The 26,096-nt window shown below is 41.5% G+C and overlaps 5 protein-coding genes across 8 annotated transcripts in view; 4 read left to right on the forward strand and 1 right to left on the reverse strand.

Annotated features, from left to right (window-relative positions):
• The first annotated feature begins 89 nt into the window (after positions 1 to 89).
• Positions 90 to 4,775, forward strand: Ocrl (Oculocerebrorenal syndrome of Lowe). 2 transcript variants are annotated; one of them, XM_017240694.3, is made up of 10 exons: positions 90 to 567; positions 628 to 893; positions 1,174 to 1,360; positions 1,513 to 1,774; positions 1,835 to 2,017; positions 2,081 to 2,413; positions 2,606 to 3,458; positions 3,520 to 3,706; positions 3,768 to 3,992; positions 4,059 to 4,775. In XM_017240694.3, the coding sequence occupies exons 2-10, from the start codon at positions 768 to 770 to the stop codon at positions 4,232 to 4,234; spliced, it is 2,532 nt and encodes an 843-aa protein (XP_017096183.1). In that variant the 5' UTR covers positions 90 to 567; positions 628 to 767; the 3' UTR covers positions 4,235 to 4,775. The 2 variants fall into 2 exon arrangements, with proteins under 2 accessions (XP_017096183.1, XP_017096182.1); XM_017240693.3 differs by having other exon boundaries at positions 631 to 893.
• A 139-nt stretch (positions 4,776 to 4,914) lies between these two features.
• On the forward strand, positions 4,915 to 7,658 carry LOC108124852 (carnosine N-methyltransferase). 2 transcript variants are annotated; one of them, XM_017240726.3, is made up of 6 exons: positions 4,915 to 5,156; positions 5,530 to 5,794; positions 6,008 to 6,177; positions 6,236 to 6,376; positions 6,430 to 6,687; positions 6,750 to 7,658. In XM_017240726.3, the coding sequence occupies exons 1-6, from the start codon at positions 5,008 to 5,010 to the stop codon at positions 7,168 to 7,170; spliced, it is 1,404 nt and encodes a 467-aa protein (XP_017096215.2). In that variant the 5' UTR covers positions 4,915 to 5,007; the 3' UTR covers positions 7,171 to 7,658. The 2 variants fall into 2 exon arrangements, with proteins under 2 accessions (XP_017096215.2, XP_017096216.2); XM_017240727.3 differs by having other exon boundaries at positions 6,059 to 6,177.
• LOC108124851 (protein SMG9) lies at positions 7,555 to 9,290 on the reverse strand. 2 transcript variants are annotated; one of them, XM_070277880.1, is made up of 2 exons: positions 9,007 to 9,290; positions 7,555 to 8,946 (listed from the first exon to the last, which is right to left on the reverse strand). In XM_070277880.1, the coding sequence occupies exons 1-2, from the start codon at positions 9,199 to 9,201 to the stop codon at positions 7,762 to 7,764; spliced, it is 1,380 nt and encodes a 459-aa protein (XP_070133981.1). In that variant the 5' UTR covers positions 9,202 to 9,290; the 3' UTR covers positions 7,555 to 7,761. The 2 variants fall into 2 exon arrangements, with proteins under 2 accessions (XP_070133981.1, XP_017096212.2); XM_017240723.3 differs by having other exon boundaries at positions 7,555 to 9,290.
• Positions 9,291 to 9,562: 272 nt separating this feature from the next.
• Positions 9,563 to 10,736, forward strand: LOC108124807 (protein KTI12 homolog). Its single transcript, XM_017240655.3, has 3 exons — positions 9,563 to 9,927; positions 9,988 to 10,337; positions 10,391 to 10,736. The coding sequence occupies exons 1-3, from the start codon at positions 9,663 to 9,665 to the stop codon at positions 10,676 to 10,678; spliced, it is 903 nt and encodes a 300-aa protein (XP_017096144.1). The 5' UTR covers positions 9,563 to 9,662; the 3' UTR covers positions 10,679 to 10,736.
• Positions 10,737 to 11,011: 275 nt separating this feature from the next.
• LOC138925824 (uncharacterized) overlaps positions 11,012 to 26,096 on the forward strand; it is a 37,412-nt gene continuing 22,327 nt past the window's right edge. Inside the window, exons 1-2 of the mRNA XM_070277297.1 lie at positions 11,012 to 11,147; positions 11,506 to 12,152. Coding sequence (XP_070133398.1) covers positions 12,124 to 12,152 — 29 coding nt within the window. The 5' untranslated portion in view covers positions 11,012 to 11,147; positions 11,506 to 12,123. The remainder of the gene's footprint in view (positions 11,148 to 11,505; positions 12,153 to 26,096) is intronic.

Consider the following 26,096-nt stretch of genomic DNA (forward strand, 5'->3'; position numbering starts at 1 on the left):
GGAATATAGAGATGGCCCTGAAAAATACCGCGACTACTTTTCAGTCTCTTAGAGGTGGGACGAACAATGGTACTTTTGAGTCACTAAGGCTGTTACCAATAATGGATACCCATCTCTAATAAGAACAACAACAACAACAAGTAGCAGCAGAATATCCGAAACCAAATTCAAAGCAAATAATGAGCAACGGAGGTTGCCTATTTTAGCGCGCTAGCCTGCTGGTCTGTTAGCCCTCCGTTTGTGCCCTGGAAACTGAGACTCGGTTTCGTATTGCCTCCCGTTGTCATTGTCCGCCGATGAATAAGTGCTCCCCGTCCGTGTGCCTGGTGTCAGTGTGTGCGTGAGAAAAACACCCACCTTGAACGTTGAAAACTCAAAAACAAACAAACAAGCGGGCCAGGTTACGACTACAAGCGGGCCAGGCGGGCTACAGTTACAGTAGGGCCTCCAAGAGCTGGGTCGGCACCCGGAGCCCTCGGAGCACCTGCAATCCGAACAAGAAGCCCTCAAACGCTGCCCCGAACCGAAAACCACGACCCATCCGGGGGAAATAATAATAATCGTTGGGTGAGCGCGCTAACTATAAATAGAAAAGCCAGCAAAAAAAAAAAACAACAACTACACCAGCAGAAGCACCAGCAGCGAGCAGCCAACTGTCCAAGTTCCATATAGTACATATATCCATATCGACGCAGAAGAGGAAAACCCACAGTATTAGTCCTCATTCCGAGATTAAGCATTAAGGAAGAAGATATCCGCCTGGCGAGATGGAGATAGTGGGAGACACCATATCCAATGGATCAGCAGCAGCAGGAGAAGATCCTTCAGTCCCGCCCAAATCCACACTGAACATTGTCAAGCAGCGTTTCAAAAAAGACGAGCAGATACTCTACGTAAGCCAAAATACAAAGAGTTCCCATTCAGGAAGTCACAATTATAGCTTTTAATTTAATTTTGTACATAAGAGTGGGGTTATTATCGGATGTTTGCTTTGTGGACTTGCTATCTGGCAAGGACCACGCCAAAATAAACACCAACCGAGTCTCTGACAGACGTTAGTCTCTCAAAGATTTTCACATCCCCTTTGAGTGTTTATAGGGGGGGAAATAGTAGTCTTATCGGGCAGATAACGACAGTCAACCCTCGCTAATCAGAATCCCTTTCTCGATGCAGATATTCGAGTCGTATCAGCTGAAGGGCCCGGAGTATGTCACGCGGCTACTGGTGCTGGTTTCCTCAGAATCGGGCGGCACATATGCCATCGTAGCATTCTCCTGCCAACGCACACCCATTAGCTCCGTGAACGAGCTGGTCATCAGCAAGGTATTCGCCATCGATGACCAGTTCAAGTTTCGCCAAGGTAAGGAGACCCCCGAGGAGCACTCATAGCTGCCCAGCCAACAGATTGTGCAAGCTTGTTGACATACGGATAGCTGCAGCAAGCTCCCTGGGCTTAATGATTTGCAAATATTTGTCCATCTACTTCAATTGATATTCAAACATTATTAACAGATGACAAGAGCTCGATAGCAGCACAGCAGTTTGATCTGTTTTCCGGCGAAGAGGGCCCCATCAAGTATTACTATTATCCATCGGAGACGGCCAACTTTGAGGAGTTCTACGCCAAGGTTGTCAACTGTCAGGCGCTTATGACGGCCAACCACCTGGATACGGTGCTCAACTTTCGGTGGCTCAACGATTACCGGCAGATTGGCGAAGTCAAACAGGAGCTAAAGAAGCGCGAGAGCGAGTATATGATCTATCAGGACACTAGGTGAGTAGTTTCTACCACTCTCTGGTTCAATTATTAATCTCAATCTAATCCCTCCTTTAGAATATACTGCGCCACTTGGAATGTAAACAACAAGCAATGTTTAAATGGCAGCGATTCGCTGAGAAGCTGGCTGTCCCGCAGCGAGCAGCCACCTGACATCTATGCCATCGGTATCCAGGAGCTCTACGTGCCCGCCAAGAACATGTTGAGCTCCACAGAGGCCGCAGCCGACGCCCAATGGATGTGAGTGGCTGAGGGATTATTACAAAATGCAAATTTCTAACTCTTTCCATGTCTGGCCATTAGACAAACGATGATCAATAGCATGTATCCGGGTGTGGAGTACTCCATCCTCAAATCCTACCGCATGATGGCCGTATTTTTGATCGTCATCGTTCGGGAGCCATTGAAGCAACAAATTCTGAATGTTCGCTGCCATCACGTGACTCGTGGGATTTTCAATGCACTTGGGAATAAGGGCGGAGTCGGGATTAGCCTGCAATTGAATGAGGGAAACATTTGCTTCATCAACTCCCACTTGGCGGCCCATTCGGGACAAAAGGCGGTACGAAACCAGGACTATCAGGGCATCGTCGCAGGCATGAACTTTGAATACGGACGAACCATCAATGATCACGAGTAAGTCATAGAATTGAGTTCAAAGTAGTAGTTGAGGTGCTAATTGGCTAGGAAAATAGTGGAGGGAAAGTATCTTTGCCAGATGGGGTTTATTGAACTTGGTAATTGGAAACCCAACGTTTAGGAAGTACATCTGTGGTGTTTATTATGCAACTACCTTGCTAGATGTATTCATCCCTTTCTTTTTGGCAGCCACATCTTCTGGTTGGGTGACCTGAACTATCGCCTGAAAGAACGTGAGCCGCAACCCGGACCCTTGACCGATCCCCAGCTACTGCTGATAGACGACGAGCTGCGCGAGGAGATGAGTAATAACCAATGCTTCGTTGGCTACTCGGAGGGCGACATCAATTTCCAGCCAACGTACAAATTTGAACCCAACACCGACAACTACGACATGAAACGGCTGCCGTCCTATTGCGATCGGATTCTGTGGAAGGGCACCCGTATCGATCTGTTGGAGTACAATAGCATCATGGAGATACGTCAGAGCGATCATAAGCCCGTTTATGGGGTGTTCCATGTGAAGATCAAGACCCGCGATCAGGCCAAGTATAAGCGGGTCCAGGAGGAGGTCCTCAAGGCGGTCGATAAGCGGGAAAACGATAACCAGCCCCAGATCGAGGTGGACAAGACAATCATTGACTTTGGTCGCGTCCGTTTCAATGAGCCCAGCACGAGTTATTTCAACGTCTACAACACCTGCCCGCTGCAGGTGGATTACAGCTTCAAGGAGAAGGACATGGACTCCATCTGTGAACCGTACTTGCAGATTGAACCGCGGGAGGGATCGTTACTCATCGATTCGGCTCGCAGCATCTGGCTAAATATGCACGTTGATGTCCGGAGCATTTCCAGCTTGCTGCGCAAGATCCGGACCAATGATAACTTTGATATCCTCATCCTGCATGTGAAGAATGGTCGTGATATCTTCATCACAGTGACGGGCGATTATCAGCCAAGCTGTTTTGGCCTCTCCATGGAGACGATGTGTCGCACCGATCGGGCACTCAGCGATTACTCACAGAGTCAGATCAAGGAGCTGGTAAATGGTTTTCTAATCGAGTGGGTTCCCATTTTTTTTTAATAAATATCTTTCATTGAAGATGAACAACAACTCGCCCCACTATCGTGTAACGATGCCAAGGGAGTTCTTCCTGCTGATTGATTATCTTTACAAGCAGGGTGCCCAGCAGCAGGGAGCGTTCCCTCCCTACGAATCGCGGAATCAGCTCAAGCCCGATTTTAATGCGGTACGCGACTGGCTGGACACCTGGTCGCAGGATCCATTCCGTAAGTTTGTATCTATCTTGGCTAATACCATTTATAAGCAAGAACCTTCTTATGAAAACAGCTGGAAGCGTGGAGACAGCTGCTCAAGCTTTGTTACTTTTACTGGACCTACCGGATCAGGCCCTGCTGGAGCCTTTTGTGGAGAACCTGCTGAGCAGCGTTAGCAAGCAGGATGCCATGAACTACATCGATTTGCTCAGTCCGCCCAACAGGAATGTCTTTATGCATCTGTGCATGTTCCTGCGCGTGGGCATCGAAAGTGGCTACTATGATATGCATCAAGTCGGTGAGTTGGCTAAGCTTTTAATCCTTTATTTTGTATTATTTTGTAAAATTTTTTGATAATTTTTAGCTGCCACTTTTGGTCGAATCCTGTTGAGAAGCATCGAATGCGCTGCCTTGCCAAATTACCACAGCAAGTGCTGCGAATTTATGAAAATGTTCATTGAAAGCGATGAAGAGATGGTGGGTAATGGCAATGATTCTGGAGCGGGTTCCGGAACTAGGAGCACGGGACTGCAGGCTTAGTCACATCAATCCCACAGCAACAAACAAAAACAAAATGAAAACACCTACTCACACTCGATAGTTGTACACTGTTGATATTTAAATGTACGAAATAGTGTTAGCTTATTTATTTTACTTGTTGGTAAACACTTTGTTGGTCCACCCACGCGCCGGTGCACCCTAGCATTTATTCTGTAAATTTCTCTGTTTTACCTGTTAATTGTTTGTGTCCTTTTCCGTTCATTCCAATCGAAAAGACCATCAACTTGGTTATTATGTTCTTTGTTATCACTCGAAAAACACACATCACGCGAAAGAGCCGGGCACCTGGACATCGAATGTCCATGGGTTTATCTAGTATTTAACAAATGCAAAAAAGAAGGCCAACGCTAAAATAAAATTATTGTGTAAATAATATATCCAAATGAAATGGCGTCGTTCCGGGTATAATACACCCGTTAAAACAATGTTTAGTTGAGCTAACTATTTTAGATTTATAAAATATGTCCCCTGAATCCCCGGTTTCAGTTTTCCACTGAAAATAAATAAAAACACCGTTACTAGCAGTATCAAAAATAAAGTTTTACCTTCATTTCTGATATGGACTTGAAATTTTAAAAAAGGGCGCCCAATCACGATTATCGATTTGTCCAACACTAGAATTCGATAGTTCTAGAAATCGCAAACTTGGAATGTCAAGGTAGTGCCAAACACTGACGGCCACACTTCAAATCGAATTGGACGGGAAATAAGAGAAATACAGGAAAATCGGGGGGCCGGAAAATGAAACGTGAATGAACAGCGAGAAAAGGACGCGACAACCAAATGCAATGTTTCCCATGCATCCCAAAATGGATGAGCAGCTGGCCCAGGCCTTCTCCGCCAACGAGGACGAGGAGGAGAAGCATATTCAGAAGGTGCAGAACGCCTTCCTCTACTATGGGTAAGTAGATGTTGTTGGTTTTTGTTGTTGGAGCCGTTTCCCATGCGCTGAATGAGTCTCCCCCCTTTAGCCGGCTAACGGTGAATGGAGCGTAGAGCATGAGTGAGCGCGAGGGAGCGTAAGAGAGCGGAGAGGGGAAACGACATGTGCAGACAGGCTGTCGTCAAGCTCGGTGTTGATTTCTGCTTGAAGAATCAACAGGTTTGTTCTTGCACTGCTTACCCGTTGCGCTGTTACATTATTTCATCATGGGTATCCAATTTGAGCTCTCCTCTGGCCAGAGCAGCCCTCTGGGCCTGTTGATAAGCCCCACTCACTGATAATGGGGATAAATAATTAGTTTATTACAACCCCCTTCCACTCTCGGTTGCAGACCATATGCCTGCCAGCGACTGAAGCGCTCCATGGATTACCTCAACAGTCTGTCCGGCGAGGACCAGCACATGTTGTCCAAGTACCGGGCCCACCTGAGCTGTGTACGCACGTGCATCGATCGAAATCAGGCCGTTATCCGGGAGATATTGCGGGAGCGTGTGCTCTATCCGGATCCGGACTCCGGTTCACCATCCAATCCATCATCGGACCGTTGGGAATTTGACGAGCCGCCGCCTCATGTCAGGCATGGCGATATGGACCAGGTACTATTGGGGGAATCTCTGTAACATTTCTATTACATTTTCATTTTGTTGTTGTAAAAAGTTGTTTAACTTTCAATTAAATCCACACACTCATCCACCTTTTCCAACTATTACTTTTGAATTGGCACAAACAAAGTCTATATCTATATATCGTATCTTTTCCAAATCTGTCCACCGACACCCGCACCCATCCGCTATCCACCAATATCGCAGAATTCTATTGCACTTGATGATGCTGACGTTGAACCTCTCAAAATTTTAAAGGCCCAGTCGACATTGAAGTTGATTGCGCGCGACTGGAGCACCGATGGCGCCCTGGAGCGGGAGCAGTCCTACAAGCCCATCATTGACTGCATCGTAGAGTACTTTAAGCCCAGTGACTAGTAAGACAAGGCCATCTTAATCATTTATTGTTTTAATTAACTTTTAATCACTTGCTAGTGAGCTGAAGGAGATCAAGATTCTGGTGCCGGGAGCTGGACTGGGACGTCTCACCTATGAGCTGGCCTGTTTGGGGTACTCCTGCGAGGGCAATGAGTTCTCCTACTTTATGCTCATTGCCTCCAACTTTGTTCTGAATCTGTGAGTTTGACCATTCCAAAGAAGCTTCTTCTATAGAACTCCTCATCTTTCAGTTGCGATTATGAGAACAAGTATGTGTTGTATCCCTGGGTCCATCAGTATGTGAATAATTTGAGGCGCGAGGACCAGGTGGCTGCCGTTCGCTTTCCGGACGTCTGTCCGCTGAAGAACCCGCCCAAAGGTCACTTCGAAATAGCCGCTGGTGACTTCCTGGAGGTCTACAAGACGCCGCACACCTACAACTGCGTGGCCACATGTTTCTTCATCGATTGTGCCAACAATGTTATTGATTTTATTCGAACCATTTACAAGTAGGTTGATAGCCCATCCGATCTATGGTTTCTTTTTGTTAATTGGTGTGTTTTGTTTACAGAATTCTCGTACCGGGTGGCATTTGGGTGAACCTTGGGCCGCTGCTGTATCATTACAGCGATGTCAGTGGCCAGAATAGCATCGAGCCGACGTTCGAGGATCTGTGCATCATTATGGAGAGCATTGGCTTTGTGATCGAGAGTTCGCGCACCGGCATTCGCACCAAGTACGCCCAGAATCCGTCCTCGATGAAGCAGAGCGAGTACCAGAGCCTGTTTTGGGTCTGCCGCAAGCCGGATCCGTTTGAGGAGCAGCGCGGCAAGCGCAAGGCCTCACGGGAGCCTCATGATCTCATTGTGCGCGCCGACACCGACGAGGAGGAGGAGGAGGAGCGCGAGCGGGCCAAGCAGGAGCAGCAGGAACTGGCCGATGCCGCGATCAACAATGAGACTGAGATGCAGGACCTGGCCCAGCCAACGTGATAGCCGAGAGCGAGAGATAGAAGCGAGAAATCAAAACCTTAACACAACCACCACACATCACCATAATCCAAATACCGAAATCGAAAACCAAATTATAATCCAAAAACCCACCACCACCTCAAGGATGCCATCACAAGACAGGGAACTCGAATCGAAGAGGCGTCACTCGATGATTCGTTAAGTGTGTACATTTAATATAAGGATGCCTTGATTTACAAGAAGTTTTAAAACACCTTTATAATCGTAAGCTGGAACGAACCCGGAAACCGGAAGCGGAAACGGAAACGGAAACTACAACTACAACGACAACAAATATATCTCGTAGGCGAAACAAAATATACACAAAGATTTATATAAACTTTATATAGAAAAAGGATAAGAAAATATAAAAATAAATATGTTTTTATTTTCGCCAACATTATTGTAACGCCCCCATGTTACCTTATTAAACCAGGGTCACGACATCCTGCTGCTGCATAACTCAAAAATCCCGTTGTTTTTCATCGTTTCTCTATGGACAGTCTTATGACGCGAGTTGATATGGCTCGTATCCCCATCGTGGGGATGAGGTCAGAGGGTCACTGGATCACGTCAGTTCTCCGTCCGCCACTGGCTTGTACGGATATCCAGGTGACGCAGCTTAATCTCGGAATGGATCTTCTCGAAATTGGTACCACCCTTGCGGGCAGTCTCTGCCAGGATCTCGAACCAGATGGCCTCGCTCAGTTCGCCGCCGCTGCACATGGAGGTGCGCGGGCAGCTTAGGACACGCTCCCGAAACTGCCGCACCAGCTCCCCGAGGCTGGGATGGTAGGCGGTGGCCTCGTTCCCCGCAATATCCGGCAGCAGGAAGGTGTTAAGGCAGCGGGCTTCACCACGTCCCCGATAAATGGGCAGTCCCGTGGGCTCGTACAGGTGCGTCAGCATCCTTTCTATACGTTCCCGCTGCTGGGGCTCGAAGTCCAAACGCTGGGCACGATTCCGCACGAACAGCAGCTGCGGCACGTGGTCTCGGACATAGCCCTTGCAGGGAAAGCGCGGCCTCAAGCGCAGGGCAGCATTCAGCAGACGCAGGTGCTCCACAGCCACACCGTCGATGACCAGGATGAGCACATGGCACACGCTCAGCAGCTGGGCCACCAAGCCCAGGCAGTGCATGTCCAGGTTATCGGTGTCCTTGCATGTGGCCAGCAGTGGCGGCGTGTCTACCAGTATGTGACGCTCTCGGGTGATGAAGAACTGCAACGCCTCGGTCCTCGAACGAAGCACATTCTTCTGGCTGCCGTTGTTTGTCTTTTTGGGCCGCGTCGAGAATATGCACTCGTCCGCCTCCGGAATGAACAGGTGCTGGTAGTAGTCATAGTCCAGCGGTCGCTCGGACGCCAGGAGATTGAGCAAGGTGCTCTTTCCGCAGCTCTGGCCCCCCAGAACCCCGATTACCGTGAAATCGGTGTTGGTTTTGTTGAACAGCTTGCGGGCATTGGCATTAAAGACGCCGTTGGCGACGATCAGGGGAGTGGGGCGGGTCATACGCGGCGGCTGGAGGTCCTGGATGGCGGGTGCAGTTCCGTTGGCAGTGGATGTCGGGTTGCAGCTTCTATCCCGGCAGCTGTTCGTCGCCGAGGATGAACTGACCAGAGCCGCGCACACCGAGTTGCTGGGCACTGAAACATGGGCCAAGCTTGAGGCAGATCCTCCTGCTCTGGCCGTGGGCGACATCATGGCTTGATATCGTTCCGGTAGCCGGCCATCGGTGGTCCGATTTATAATTATGGTCTTTAAGGATGAGTTCGTATCGTGGTTACTGCTGCGAAGCTCCGAGTCACGTTCCCTCACCTTATCCCGTTCTGATTCCCTATCCCGCTCCTTGTCGTGCTCCTTGTCCCGATCGCGGTCCTTCTTCAGCAGGATCTTTGGCTGTAGAAGGCGGGGGTCATCGCAGCGCCGGGCAATGGTGACCGGCGCCAGGACATTAGCGGACTGATGGTCATCCCGCTTCTTGTTGCGGAACCGGCGGCGCTGTTCGGCCATTAAAAAGTCCAAATAAATTTGGATGTTTTAAAATTTACACGTTTGGCTTTGTTCACTACCCGAACAGCTGTTGGTGTCCGCAAAAACTGCTTGCCAATAAAAACACTGTTTACCAACCCTGTTATCGATTTATCGATAAAGAAATGAGAGGATATTTTGGCGCATTTTTTAAAAATTATATCTAGTTTGAAACCTTATAGAATAAAAGATAATTTTAAAAACTCTGCCATAGTTTTCTTTTTATTAAAGATTAATCTTAAAACCTAGAAAAGGGCATTAGTATATTTTTAAACAATTAAATTCATACTATATATTTTTCCTTACCAACACGCAACAGAAAATGTGAACTGCTTTCATTTCCTAAACCAGCCACTTACCAACACTGCTGCTGCTGCTGGTCCAGCGTGGTCCCCGCTATTTATTTACTTTTGTTTATTTATTAAAATTCATCTGCAAAAGCCATGCCTATTGTTGTGATAACGGGTCTGCCGGCCAGCGGAAAGTCCACTCGAGCCCGCCAGCTTCGTGACCACTTCGAGGAGAAGGGCAAACGTGTTCACCTGATCACCGAAAACGAAGCGGTCCCCAAGGCACTCTTTGAAAAGAACTCGCACGCCGGGGATTCGCAAAAGGAGAAGGTGGTGCGAAGTGATTTAAAGTCCGAGGCTTCACGAAACCTCAACAAAGACGATCTGGTCATCCTGGATGCTGGCAATTATATAAAAGGTAAGTGTTGAGCTATCCCTAATAATATAGAAGACGAACTAAACATTCCATCTACTCCAGGCTATCGCTATGAAATCTATTGCATGACAAAAGCAGCTAGGACCAACCAATGCACTCTGTTTTGCTGCATTCCCCAAGAGCAGGCCTGGGAATTTAATAGCAAACGTACGGCGACGGATGAACTGCCTCCGGAAGCCGAAACACCGGAGCAGCCGGTGAACAATTCGGATGTGCCTTACACCCGTGAGATCTTTGATGCCCTGTGCATGAGGTACGAGGAGCCGCAGAGCAACAATCGTTGGGACAGTCCCCTGGTGGTGGCCCTGCCGGAGGATACCCTGGATGTGGAGGCCATCTACAAATCACTGTACGAGACTCGTCCCCTTCCGCCCAATCAGAGCACGCAGAATGTAAGATATTCTTATAACCCATAGTCTCTGAAACTAAGCTATAACGTTTGCAGCCACCTCTGGGAGCCACCAACTACCTGTTCGAGCTGGACAACATTATGCAGTCGATAATCAAGGAAATACTGGGCGCGGTCAAGATCAAGGCCTTCGGCCAGCTACGCATCCCGGGAAGCTCTAGCCCCGTGAAGGTCACCACCTCGATGAATGCCCTCCAGCTCAACCGGCTGCGACAGAAATTCATCACGAGCACCTGCCGGGCGAGTCAAACAGCACCCACGCCCCTGGAGCAGGTGCCTCAGCTTTTTGTCCAGTTCATCAATGCCAACACAATTGGCTGTTAGGAGTTTGTGATTTTTAAAAAATTAATTAAATATCTATTTTTTTTATTTAGAATAAAAATATGTGACTGGTAATGTTTGTTTTTGTATTTAACAGTAACAGAGCTCAAGAGCATGAGCATGTTAGTTCGCTGTTAAAAATTGAGAGAGTGACTCGGAAGCTATGCTCTCTTTTTGGTGGTTTTGCTCTTAAGAGAGCCGTGAACTTCAAGTGAATGAACTTTTCTCTTAATGTATCTGGTTAAATGTATCTGTAACCGAACAGTGCGGCCTCTGCGGCCGTTGGCAGAGCACAAAAGTCTGCTTAAGCATTGCGATTTAACAGTGCTGCCTCAGTCGACGCCGGCAGCGGTCGCTCACGTCGCTTAAAAGCATCAACAAAAACAACATTTTTTTTTTCGAAAAAAATCGTTCTCTGCGTTCGCATCGCGGCCGCTGGCCTGGAAATTCGGAAAAACTCGCGGAAAAGCCGGTAACTAGGGAAAACTCGAGCTATCGAGCCGCCTAAATCGAAAAAGAACGCGATTGTGCCGCTGTGAAAATTGTGCCGAGTAGGAAAACTTGGGGAAAAACGCTCCCAACAAAAAATAAAAAAAAATTGGAAAATTTTTTTTTTGAAACAGCTTTGTTTTTGTTTTGTGATCCGGCGTCTATTTTTTGTGTGGATGGTGTTTTTTAATTGTGACAAAAAAAATAATAGAAAAATATTTGTAAAAAAAAAAATGCACAAAAACGCATTCGACATTTTGATTAATTGAATTTAATCAAAAATCTATTATTCACTATTTTTTAATGGCATTTTTTTATATGTGTGTGTTTTCTGTTTACAGTTGACGCTTCATCAGCAATTTTTGGCCACAAATTTTAAGCCAAAAAAAATATAGAAAATTAATGGAATTTAAAATGGAAATTTCAAAACCAAGCAAGGAGTAATTAAACAGCTGCTAGAATCTTGAATTTCCTTAAAACTAAACAACAACCAACAACAACGATAAAATCAACAGCAAAAAATACACTTCAAAAGTGATTAGTTTCAAAAATTGTCTTCAAAATCCCTATATCTATTCAAAAAAATTTACCAAAAATACAAAAGAGAAAAGCTGCAAAAAAAAGCTTTAAAAATTAAGGGAAATAACCAACCAGTGCACGTGTATGTGTATGTGTGTGTGTGTGTTTTTGAGTGCGGGTGCTTGTAACGGTAAAACAAAGCCATACCGATGAAAACCTCAAAAAAATAATTAAAAAACAAGTGAAATAAAAAACAAATCAAAAAAAGAAGGATAATTCTAATTCTAACGGTAATCTGAGAGTGAACTGGAAGAATCGCTTGCTGGCAGAGCATGGATTTCCCCTCCCCCCAACCGCCCGCACCCCCCACTGCACCACCATCTACGGTATTCGCTAAAGCTGGCCCTTAAAATAATAAGCGCCAGCCGAATGCCATAAAGATGCCACCGCTGCAACGGAAAAAATTCAAGTAAGTCTTGATTTTAAATTTTAAAAAATATATATTATTTATAAAGAGCTAAAAACTATATACAAAAATTAAATGATAGTTTGTAAAAAAAGCTTTGAAATCGGTTAGATTTTACTTGGACTTTAAATACTTTATTTTAAATATTCTTGGAATTGGTTTATATATGTTTTTTACTTTAAAAATTCCACTAAAAAAAGCTGAAGCTAAAGCTTATAAAGTCTAGAATTAATAACATAAAATATTGAATCTATAAAGCTCATTTTTTTCAAGAATTTGGATTTCTTTTTCAAAAAGAACAGTTCTGAGGAATAAAATTGGGTTTCTACCAAAAAATTTGAACTATTACCTCATTCTTTGTTAAAAAAAAAATATGATTTCCTAGAAAGGATTTTTATTTAAAGGTCAAATTCTATAAATCTTTAAAAATTTCATTAAAAAAAGTAATCAATTTAAAACTGTATAGAAGAACTATACAGAACTTACAGAACTAAATAGCTAGGAAAATATGTAGAAGATACTCTATCCTATGATCGACCTTTGGAAATTATTTTCAAAGACTTCCATAATCTTCAAAAATCAGAAATAAGAGAGATATTTCAAATAAAAACTACAAAAAACATCAAAAACATTTAAAAATTAAATTGTTAGACTATAAGTCTTAAAAAATATTAAAATCTATAATAAAAAATTTCATAAAAGATCAAAATTGCTAAAAAAATCTTTAAAAACTTTAGAAATTAGAAATAATATCGAAAATCCCTGTAAAGGAATTCCCCACAAAATAAATTACAAAGTTCATTCCCCAGATTTTCGTTCACTTTAATAAGCGAGCAATAATCCCAATGATGGCATTATAATTGGCCCCATTGGGTTGCATGTGGCATGTGAAATTCCGCTTCTGGGGGATGTGGGGTGTGGGGCGGTAAAGTTGGGTTAAGTTTAGGAGTTCAAGAGGGCGCGCTTAGTCACCCCGCCTTAGTTAAAGCAAGGGGCGGGTGCAAGCAGGGGGCTGGGGGGCTGAAGCAGCTGGAGGAGCTGACTGAAGAAGCACATGTCAGAGCCCGGTTCGTTGGCCTGGCCCGGAGTTTAGGTTTATCTCTCTCTCTCTCTCGCTCTCTCTCTGGAGTTCGGCGCTCTCTGTTTATGAATGAAACGCAACGAGGAAGCGCGCGCAAATTCAAAAAAAAAAAAACACAGAAAAGAAAAGAAAAATAAAACAAGAAGAGAGAGGTAATACGCTCTTTGCTTGGACTCTCTCACTGGGGCTTTCTCGCTCTCTTTCTCTTTTGGTCTCGAGTTCATCGACCTTTGCTATTGAAATTTTTGGGAACGAAACGCACACACAGATACAAACACACACACACACACACATATACTCAGATACGTTTATTTACACATTGATAAACAATTGTTGATGCTGAATGTCGATGACTACACGAAAAATAAAATAAAAAAAATTAAAAAAATCATTAATTATTAATAGATTTATATTTCATAATATTATGTATTATAAGTAACAGTTATTAAGACGAGCCTATTGGATTTTATTTTCTTTAAATATTACTTATTTTCAAATCAATTCCTTGGGAAAGAAATCTAAATCCCATTTATCGATATGTCGCGTAACCTGATCACTAACTGTAAATAAAATCCTAACAATTGTTTGGTTATAATAAACATTTGTTTTTCTTAGCCAAGTTTGTTGTTTGGGGCCAAAAAAAGTGACCTAAAAGCCATGTATTTGGCCAATCAATCCAAAAACCAGCCCAAATAAGAATATTTGAGTTATATTTGAATAGAAATTGATTATATAACGTTTAAGGTTCGAAATCTACATGAGAAAGAAATAAAAAAATATATTTTTTATTATTTTCTTAAAGAGCATTTTATAAAACAAGGCTTTGTAAATTATTTTTAAGTATAATTATACTTAAAAACGGTTAAAAGTTTACTTTTAAAGAGTAATTTTTTGTTATTTTCGATATAAATATAAAAAGAATGGTTACTAATAGTTTTTTCTATTATAAATTATTTATTTTTCACATTTTTTAAACCTTTTTAAGCCTTACCTTTTAATAATTAATATTTTTAACTAAAAATATCATCTTTTTTTCAAGTGTAGGGCATTAAAAGTGCGGCCAAAGCTTGAAAGCCTATAACTTTATTGCCTGGTTTCTTCTTCCTGATTGCTGATGTATGAGTGTGTTGCGTGTGTGTGTGTGAGTAGCGGGTGGGTTGGCAAACGCACGATAACAACAGGGAGTAGAGGAGAGGAGGAGAGCGGGTCTGACGAGGGGGAGGTTGGGGAGCCAAAGGGAGGTTAAGGTCTGGGCATTGTTTTGTTTTTGGCTTCTACTTTGCATTACGACTGCCTGTTACCAAGAGTCCCAAATGGCTTTCATGTATCTCTATGTGTGTGTGTATCCATGTGTGGAGTATCTGTGTGTATCTGTGTGTGTATGTATTGGAGAGGCCAATGACCAAAAATGTAGTGACAAGGGCGTCAGAGAGATTCCACACACAAATTTTTGTGTATATTTTCGCCATTACATTACAGGCCCAGAAAAATAACAAGCAAGAGGAATATCTGGATCTGGATCTGTATCTGAATCGGATTTTTCAAACCCTTGACTCTGTCTCTCTCTCTTCCTTATGCCCTTATTTTTTTTTTTTTGTAGGTAGTTAGGTATTTTTGCAGAAACCAACCACTTCACCCTGCCCAGAGACACAAAACGTTTTGTGGAAACCTTCAAAATTTCGTTTCAATGTCATGTAACCCCCGTTTTACATGGCTCACATATGCCAGAAAGAGACAGCACCAAGACCGGGGGTGGGGGGGGGGGGGGTTATGATGAGATGAGAGGGCAGTAGCAGAACGCACATTTGGGTGTCCAATTAAGTGAAAAAAAAATAATACAAAATATTTAGAGGTATTTCGAATCTCTAAGAAAGTCTGAGAACTTTTCTACTTTTTAAGATTAAAATACTGATTATTTTTATAGCTAAAAAGTAAAATCTATTTTTACTTATAATTTATTCTCATCTGAAGCTATTGTATTTATTACAACTTATGGCTGTTATCGCCTTTGTTTCATTTTGTTTTTGCCTTGCATTTTAATCAATGCCAATGAACTTGAAGTTTATTTAGAGGGGCGGGGGAGAGATAGAGGAGCTTCAAGGGGGGGGACTGGCTGGGAGAGGTGGGGGAAAGGCGGACAGGTGGGTAATGCACCCGAGAATAAACACGAGACTGTCTTATCATTTTTCTCTTATTATTTATTTTCTTATACAAAAATATTCCACTGATATCAGATATTTTTTTCTTCGAATTGATAGTTATCGATAATATATCGAGGGTAGTGGCCCCATCCCTGAGTGGCTTGATCCCAATCGAATCTTGGCTTTGGACTGGAATGTTTCCTTATCTCTAGTTGGCTTTTGTACTTTTTCTTCTGACAATATTGTACCTCGTAGTTGCCAGTGGGGGTGGTGGAGCCAGTGGAGTCAGGGGGCCACGGGGTAGAAATGGGAGTCAGCCAGTGACACACACACACACACACACATACACACGCTCAGTGACGTTTAAACGTAATTGTATGTGGAAAACATAGGGTCAGTGCCTCGATAAAGTACTTATTGTCTCCCTATCGCTCCCCTTCCCTCTTGCTCGCTCTAGTGCTATCTCGCTCTGGGTGGCGCGCTTTTCTTTACTTTTCTTTTGTACCCCTTAGTCATGATTACTAATTATGTTCTGCGGGATTGATTGTGTTTTTATTCATTAGCGAGGGAGTTTCTCATATTTTATGCATTTATGATATTTTCTACATTTTTTGCATGAAAATCGAGTAAGAAATTACAGATATTACAGATACAGATAACTTCGAAAAAGTATAGAGACTTTTATAAGATAAACCTTTCAAGAATCGGTTCAGAATTGTCAAAGATATGGCATTAGGAAAAAGTCGAATTTCGACTTTGGTGGTTTTGATGGGACCTCCCCAGAAAATTTGGAAAAAAATCGAAAAATTTTTCGAGGTTGAGATTTAAATGCAGATCGATAGAGAATCGATCCACGATTCTTTTAAGGTATTCCTTTCAAGAATCGGTTAAGAATTGAAAAAGATATGGAATTTGCAAAAAGACGAATTTCGACTTTGGTGGTTTTCCCCACTTTTGAAGGGACCTCCCCAGAAAATTTGGAAAAAAAACGAAAAATTTTTCGAGGTTGAGATTTAAATGCAGATCGATGGAGAATCGATCCACGATTCTTTTAAGGTATTCCTTTCAAGAATCGGTTAAGAATTGACAAAGATATGGCATTTGGAAAAAGTCAAATTTCGACTTTGGTGGTTTTCCCCACTTTTAAAGGGACCTCCCCAGAAAATTTGGAAAAAAATCTTAAAATTTTTCGAGGTTGAGATTTAAATGCAGATCGATAGAGAATCGATCCACAAACCTTTTGAGGTAGTCCTTTCAAGAATCGGATAAGAATTGACCAAGATATGACATTTGGAAAAAGTCGAATTTCGAATTTGGTGGTTTTCCCCACTTTTGAAGGGACCTCCCCAGAAAATTTGGAAAAAAAACGAAAAATTTTTCGAGTTTCAGATTTAAATGTAGATTGATGGAGAATCGATCCACGATTCTTTTAAGGTATTCCTTTCAAGAATCGGTTAAGAATTGAAAAAGATATGGAATTTGCAAAAAGACGAATTTCGGCTTTGGTGGTTTTCCCCACTTTTATAGGGACAGAAAATTTGGAAAAAAATGGAACATTTTTTCGAGGTTGAGATTTAAATGCAGATCGATGGAGAATTGATCCACGATTCTTTTAACGTATTCTTTTCAAGAATCGGTTAAGAATTGTCAAAGATATGGCATTTGGAAAAAGTCGAATTTCGACTTTGGTGGTTTTCCCCACTTTTGAAGGGACCTCCCCAGAAAATTTGGAAAAAAATCGAAAAATTCTTCGAGGTTGAGATTTAAATGCAGATCGATGGAGAATCTATCCACGATTCTTTTAAGGTATTCCTTTTAAGAATCGGTTCAGAATTGACAAAAATATGACTTTTGGAAAAAGTCGAGTTTCGACTTTGGTGGTTTTCCCCACTTTTATAGGGACCTCCCCAGAAAATTTGGAAAAAAATCAAAAAAATTTTCGAGGTTGAGATTTAAATGCAGATCGATGGAGAATCGATCCACGATTCTTATAAGGCATTCTTTTCAAGAATCGGGCGAAGAATATAGAAATGGGAAAAGTTATCGTGGACGTATCAAATGCAGACATCTTTTTACCAATTTGTCTATTCAACTGGAAAACTGAAGAACTTAGTGGGTAAAAAAAACATTTGTGTGGCCAGAATGTATTTTTAATTGGCGCCGTTGTGTCACTGTTGCGAAACACGGGTACCTGGCTGGTCGGGCTGATCGGCTGGTCGGCTACCTGGCTTTCGATTCGTCGGAATTTCATGGCGGCGACTTCCGCGTGGAGTGCACTTTCCCAATATCGGTGTGAATCATCCAGAACTGGTCACAATTGGACACCTTTTGGATATCGCTTGGATTTGCATGCAAGTCCGATGCAATCACCTTTATTTCAGCCAGGTTGGCACTTTTGTTTGTCTCTCCCTCTCTCTCACCCTCTGTCTCTGTCTCTGTCTGAGGCTTCTTCTTTGTGTTTTATTTTTTTGCGATTTTTGCAATTTTTGGGGCCGCTTTCTTTGGCCAAAAAACAAAGAGCTGTGATCACGCAACGGCCTTTGGACCCTTTTTTGGGCAAAAAATAAAAAGAGATCATCTTTAAAGTTCCTATGACGATCCGTCAGATACGGTTCTGTCGGATAAACGCCGAGGAATGCAAAAGATCTGATCTGATCTTGGCCAAAATGGTTTTGGCCTCTTGGCCATGGCCATTTCACTTTGGCTCGCCACATTTCCTCAATTTCTCCAAGCCATTCGAGTGCGGAATACAAAAAGCAATTACCAGGTTGTACTCTATCTAGAGGTCTTTCAACTTGGCTAACAATAAAGTATGACTAAAATGGCTTAAACTCGGACTATAGTTGTATTATGTTTTATAATATTATTCGGTATTTTATATTTTATAATAAATGTTTATATAATTAATAAAAAAAAGTGTATTTATTTATTCGCTTTAGGTTTATCTCAAACATTTGAGGTTTCTCTTTTAATTTGTTAGGTTTTGTATTTTATTTTTTATTTTTTTTTGGTTGTAACTGGTGAATAGTAATAACAATTCGCCCACACACATACTCATACAAAGATACTTCATGTTTTTATTATAGAAATACATGTGTGTGTGTGTGTAAATGGCAGAAATAGGTACGATGTTCGTTCAATGACCTTTTACTTTTACACTATTCTCATTACCATTCCACAAGCCCTGTTGCCCCCCATTTCACCATTTCTCCCCACCCCCTGAGCACCGCCCCACCGCCCACTTGTCATGTTTTTGCCAATGCTTTCCCCCCCTATTTCCTAGTGCTTGCTCTTTCTTTTGCTCTTTCGCTTCGTTTTGTTAGTTTTTGTGGCAGAGATATGGTTAAATTAGTCAGTTTTGCGATGATGTCTCCCGGAATTGCGTAATCCATTCCAATAATGACGTCAATTTTGAAAAAGGAGGTGCTTTTCGGGATCATTAATCTTAAGTTAAAGGAAAAAAATTAATAAAATACACAATTTTAAAACTTAAGCTTATATATAGATATATTTTTATTAAAAAAAGATTCCAAAACCTTAAGTCTCAAGTTTAAGTTGAAGTTTCACCGCAAACTCCACAAACACACACATACACACACATAGCTGGCCACACCGATACAGAGAGAGCCCCCAAAACGTAAGAGACAGAGAGAGAAAGAGAGCAACAACCTGGGGGAGAGCGAGCTCCAAGAGAGCTCCCAGCGCATTGCTCTCCAAAAGGGCACGTTCGGTGTGAATGACCGGCAACTAACACACATTTGTGAGCGCTCTAAAACAAAAGAAAAAAAAAAAAAAAAAAAAAAATCCCAAACATACAAAACCTCAGAGCTGCGCTGCTGCTAGCGTTGGCAGAGCCAGAGACCGAGGCAGAGGCAGAGGAAGCGAAGCCAGCCCCGTAACAAAAACAAAAACAACTGAAAAGTAAAAATACAGCACAGCAGAAAGTTTGAGGAGCAGTACACCCCACACGTGTGTCAATTACGTTTACGTGTTATTACGACGTGAGTCAGCCACGTAAAATGCTAAATGCTGAATACTAAATGGGTTATGCGAGGAACGCAATTAAATGATAATCAATAAAGCGTTTAGGTTTCATAATTTGCATGGAAAAGTTTTTAGCAAAGATAAAAAGGTGCAAGACATAAATATTAGTAATAGTTTTTTTTTAAATAATTTTTTTTAAAACCTTATTGCTTTGTTTTCTTTAGTCGCCTGGTTCTGTTATTTATACATTTGTATTCACTGTACAGTCGGCACTGTCTGGGCGTAAAGTGGAGATTGGAGTTGCTTCTGCTTTAGCTTCCCGGTTTGTTTTTGTTTTTGTTGTAGATGTTGCTGTTGCTGGAGTAGTTGCAAGAATAAATAAACAAGCCACAACGGGCAACAAATAAAAATAAAAATAATAAAAAAAAAAAAAAAATAAAGCAAAAACAAAAAAAAAAAACAAGGAAAAACAACGAAGAACCGGCAATGTCATTAAACCCTAAACAAGAGCGAAAGCAACAACACAATAACGACGGCGACGCCGATAGAACATTGACACGAATTACAACAGCAACAACAACAATAACAACTTAAACCAGAAGCGTTATGAAATACTCCAGCGTAAGAGAGAGCAGCTCCACGAAGAGCGAGAGCTACAAGCTACTAACCGGCCGGTTCCCACAAGCACAAACACGCACACACATGAAACTTTCTTCTCTTTTGGGGGGGACGCTCTCTCGTGTAGCCAAGGCAGGTGAACGACCGACCTAGCCATTTGTTTTCCTTTTGTGCGAGAGAGAGAGAGAGACTTTGTATCTGTGAGAATGTTAGTGTTTTTGTGTGTGTGTGTGCAGTGGGGATCAAGTGAGTCATTTTTTTTTTTTTTACGGGCCCCAACGAAATTACTTTTGATTTGATTTCATTTGTTTGCCCGGTGATTTTGCCGTTTGCTTTATTTTCTTTTCGTTTGCTCCTTGCCCCGTGTGTGCTCTCCCGATGGCTGGTAAGCCACTTCCTTGTTGATCGTTGCCGCACCCACTCTGGCCAATAGCCCCCCCTCCATCGCCCCCCCATCGTCATCGCAAGTATTAAATTCTTTGTGAGCTTATCATAGATAATAAATAATCGGTAGAGAGAGAGTTATGTTATGGGTGGATCAAAATTGAAATTATGACAAAAAAAATTACTCATACGCACTGTTGAACAACATTTGAACTAACATTTATTTTAAAGGAATACATAAAATTTAATTTCCAAGAATTGTAATCTTGCACATAGTCAGGGTCCACCCTAGCGTACAAAACAGATCTGCGGTTCTTTCTTTCTTGCCAGCCCCATCACAGCACTCGCTCTCTCTATCTCTTTCTCGCTTTGCACGCATGTTGACCTTGACTGTGACTTTCATAAAATTGGTTGCCTTTGTTGTTGTTGTGGATGATGTTGTTGGTGTTCTGGTGGTGGTGCTGCTGCTACTCTTGAGCTTTTCCATTGTTGCCATTTCTTTAGTCGCTTATGAACTTAATTTTTGTTTTTGCATGCACACACATGCTTATAGAGTATATGGAGCATACATACATACATACACTCGAAGTAAGGTGTACACTGTGGTTCCGTTATACGCCTGATTTTTGGCCTTATCTTTTAGCGATTTTAGTGACATTCCTGTCAACACCAAAAAAAAATATAATATGATTATTTGAAGTACAAGAAATTGTTTCAAGTTTTTACCAACAACTCATATTTGTATGTATTAGTGTAGAGAATATACAAATAATTTTAAATAAACTGCAATTTAGAAATTAGCTTGAATAAATTTTTAAAATATATTTAACATATATGTATGTTTATTTTATAATGGTTCTCAAAAGTCTCCTCTTGTTTTCTGTAAAAAATTCATGTTTTAAGTAAAAGATTTTTAAATTTTGATTAACGAATGCAATATTTCTATATTTATTTGTGAAAATTGCATTTAAAATTATAGAAGATTGGTAATATCCACTTGGGTTTTATAATCGGAGGGCTTTTACCGGAATTTGGAATTTTGAAATAGAATCGATGGTTTATGATATTCATTACCGATTATCGGTAGATGGTAGAGTTGAAATAATATAGTCTAAAAATCCGGGAAACACTCTGGTTTTAAGACATGGCTTTCCATCAATGTCATCCCTGTACTTTAATATTCTTTAAACCAAATAATAAATTACTTGAAATTTAGAAATAAAATTTAATAATTTAAATTTCTTGTTGTCTGTAAAAAATTTATATTTTAGGTAAAAGATTTTAAAATCAGGATATAGTACTTACAAATCAAATATTTCCTTATATATATCTGGAAATTGTATTAAAAATAATACAAGATTGGTAATATCCAGTTGGGTTTTATAATCGGAGGGCTTTTATCGGAATTTTGAAATAGAATCGAGGGTTTATGACATCCATTAACGGTAATCGGTAGATGGTAGAGTTGTAATAATATAGTCTAAAAGAGATCAGAGAAATACTCTGGTTTTAAGACATGGCTTTTCCTAAGAAAATAAATTAATTGAAATGTAAAAAAAAGAGTTAAAAATTAACTTACCAATCAATGCAAGTATATTTTTGTGAAATTTTTTCAAACCAATATAACGATTGTAAATTTATAGTAGAGGGGGGGTTCCTTTCAGTTCAGTAGTTTTCAGTAAATAATCCATTAAAATAATAAATACGTTGAATCTATAATTAGAAAGGTAATATATTATTTCATTGATTACCGGTAATCGGTAGTTTTGTAGCTTCGACTTGCTAATTGTTCAGTTACTCTTACTATCCCACACACTATCTTACCTCTCCTCCAAAACACACACACACTTACATACCTAGATTTCGGCAAGCTCACACACACACACACACACATACAGCGAAAAAAAGAGATTTCTGTTGCGGCGCTTTCTATGCGAAAGTTCAGTGAACTTGCCCTCCATACCAAAAGCCAAAAAAAAATTGAAATAAAAGCAAATGAACGGAAAACAGAAAAAAGGTGCCGGAGCGAAATTGCTAATAAGATGGAGCGTGTGCGAGCGAGACGGGTGACGCACTATAGATGGTCGGGTAGGTGGGTGGGTGGTTGGTCGGTTGGTTGTAGCGAGTGGGTGTAGCGGGAGGAAGAGTGCCAGTGGCGGCCAACGCATTTGCTCAGCGGCGCGCATCAATTTCGAGTTCAATGTCAAACCACAAAAACGACAGCAGCGCTGTCGGCGTTGACGTCGCCGCTGACGCAGCCTGCCAAGACAAAGACATATCGAAGGGGGTGGGAGGGTGGTGGGCATTGGCATTTCAAAGAAAAGACATTTTTGGGCTTCCGTGTTGGAATATTTACAAAAAAAAAATATATTCAAAAATAAATTGTATTTTTTGGCTAAATATTACATGTAAGGTGTCGCTGTGGATTGTATCTTACAGATTGTGGCAAAAAGAGGGAGAGAGGGAGAGGCAGAATCAGAAGCAGAGGCACCAGCTGCGACGCTGACGTTAACATTGCCCGGAGGGCGTTAAACTTCACGGTCATGGCTTTTTCCTTCTTATACTCTCCCACTCGCCCCCCTCTTCCATCATCTTCTTCTTCTTCCCACCACTCTCTCTCTCTCTCTTGCTCCACCTCTCGTTCTCTTTCGCTCTGCTTGTGATTGATAGCCAGAAAGCAACGTGACGCATTGCTGACCGCTACGCACTCGCACTCTCCTAGAGTGGTTCTCCTCCGCCTCCGCCCACTTCCCACTCTGGCTCCCCCACTCCCTTAGCTAGCCTAGCCTAGCCCTATCTCCCTCCCGCACTTGCCGAAGAAGGCGAATGACCGATAAAAGCTAACCACGCGCCAATCATTGGACTGATAAACAGGCAGAACAGAAAAAAAAAACTCAAGAAAGGGAGAAGTAGGAAGGAGAAAGAAGGAGGAGAAATGGGGGTGCTGCTGGGGTGCGGTAAGTAGGCCTAAAAAGAAGCAGACATGCCAAGTATTGTTGCCTAGAGAGATTAAACCGAAAAATATTAAGTACTTGAGTGATCTGCAATAGAATTTAGACTAAAATGGTATTAAAAAAAAAAAACTAAACTCAATTTCAGCCATTAAGTAGGCAACAAAAATATAAACTTCCAGTTCCACTCTCTTTGAAAGTTTCTAGCCAAGTAACGGGGGTCTATAGCCTCTCTTACTATCCTAGCTCTTTAATTAAAAGCCCAAAACTATTTCAAAAACTCTTAATCTCTAATTTAATATTTTTAATATTTTATACATGATGTTTATGTATTTATATGTATGTGTATATGTATTATAGACTGCATTGAGATACATGATGGTGCACTGGATTGGGTTGCAGTTACATAGTTTGCCTTGTCTGGAGGGAGGGGAGGGGAGGAAAAGCAGGGCTGACCGACCGGTCGAGCATTCAACCCTAACCTCAGACAATGTTGAACTATGCACCAATACACTCGCACACACACACAGACACTCGCACACACAGACAGAGTGCATCAACAGCAGAAGTAGCAGCCCTACATTTGCTTTCGCTAAAAAAAAAAACAAATAAAATAGCAAAATTCTAAATGGAAATACAAAGGAGGTAAACACTACACAGAAAGAATATATTATTTTATAAATTATTTAAAAGAAATTAAAAAAAAAGAAGCCTTATTTTTAGATTCACACATTTTTTATAATAAAATATTTAAATTTTATATTATTTATGATGTTATCTTTTAAATCTTTTATCCCTATAATCCCTCATAATTATTTCTTATATCATAATCCCAATAAATAAAAGAAACCTATTCCCGTGTAAGAACAACAAAAACCAAAAAAAAGGTGGTTGGCAACCCTTGTTGGGGGGGTGGGGAAAAGGTAGAGGTGCAAAAAAGGAAGCGGCAATCGGGAATGCCCTGTTGCCACATTACGTCACGAAAGAACGAGAGAGAGAGCAAGCGAGCGAACAAGAGGAGCCAAGCGAAAGGCCAACGACCAGCACACATTTCGAGCCGCATCCAAGGGTTGGGGGCAGGAGGGTGGCAGAGAACGGCTGGCAGCCAAGAAGGATACGGAACAGGAGCAGCATAGGCGACCCTCGTCAACAGACAAGGGCCAGCCCTAGAGCGGGAATGAACAGGAGCGAGGGTGAGAGCGAGATAGGTAGCGAGTTCAACAACCTTCGGCGACCCTGAGAAGAGGTCAGCAACCCTACAGCTAAAGTTGTACAAGTGTGCGAGTATGTGTGTGTGTGTGCTGTAGGACCTGAAGAGCAGGCAGCCTGCGCTCTCTCTCTCTCTTTTACTTTCTGTTACTCTCTTTGGCAAACACGGAAGGGAAGTTTAACATTAGGGTGGTGCTTATATTAGAAATTATTATAATAATATTAAAATTTTAAAATAATACTTTTTATCACATATTTTATTTTATAGTTTTTATTTTAAATGCATTTATTTTTATATTTTTTTTTTATAATAATTGAGGACTACCCTAATAAAGCTAAAGAGAGCGAATACCTCTGGGGGTAGGCAAACTTTGAATGCGTTTGTTTTTTGCCGGTCGTTGCCCGAGAACGTCAACGTCTACGTCCGCCGTCCGCCGTCCGCGTCCGCCGTCACCGTCAGCTGTAGTAGCTGCGTCGCCGTCAGCGCAGCCCCAACTTTGGGGTCGTTGGTGGTCGTTATCCTATATACCGAGAAAAATCTATTTTTATTTGCATGCGCCCGGTTTGCGCCTGTCTTTGGCTTTTGCTTCTATTGGCTTTCCCCCTCCCCATAGACGTGGGGATGGATGGAGTAGTTGGTGGTGTAGGGGCGATGGTAGACTGGGCGTTGGGGGTATTGACATGGCACACAGGATGAACCTGCCCTCGGCCAACTGTTGTTGGGCGGTTTTAATTAGCCGGGCTTACAACAACATGACTTTTTAAGCGGCCAACACATAAGAGAATGCATTAAAGTTGCGACTCTGAGGAATTTTTTGAAAAATGAATTAAAGGTATTATTTTTAGTAATTGTTGGGGTAACTTTAAGGTAAAGAATGTATCTATAAGATTTATGGCTATTTTATCTATAATTTTAATGAAACTGGGGATTTAAATTAGTTTAGTTTTGTTCTATAAAATGTAATTACTATACTTGTTAAACACAAGTGATATTTATATTATATATATACTGACATTTATTAAATGTATCTATTATTAAAAAAAACTATAAAAAGTTTCAAAGCTAGTAATACTATCTTTAAAAATTTCTAAAGATACTAAACATGACAATAAGATAAATTAAAATAATATTTAAAACAAAAAAATAAAACAAAAATAGATAGAAATAAAAGAAAATAGAATAGAACCCGTACTTTAATTATAGATATTAATTGAAATTAGATATGTATTTAGGTATTTAAATATAGTTAATAAAATAATAACCCTATAAGTTTCCTAACTTTTTTTCTTGAATCCTAGCTTAGCTTAGGACCTAACTTTATAGGAGCTACTTCCACTTCACTAGATTTAAGCTTTAATCATATAATATTTATAAACTTGCTCCCCCCTTAAACACTTTAAACGTGAGGTAGGTTCTGTTTTCTGTTCCACAAATTGTTGCAAATTGAAAAGTATCTTGTAACTGAATCTGCAATGCAGCTGCTGCTGCCCCCTTTTAGCTGGAAATCTGCTAATCTGTCTTGGCCCCCCCTCTCTCTATCTCTCTCTCTCTCTCTATCCTTCTCTATCTACCTAATAT

The sequence above is a fragment of the Drosophila bipectinata genome, chromosome XL, assembly GCF_030179905.1.
Source record: "Drosophila bipectinata strain 14024-0381.07 chromosome XL, DbipHiC1v2, whole genome shotgun sequence".
NCBI classification, from domain to species: domain Eukaryota; kingdom Metazoa; phylum Arthropoda; class Insecta; order Diptera; family Drosophilidae; genus Drosophila; species Drosophila bipectinata.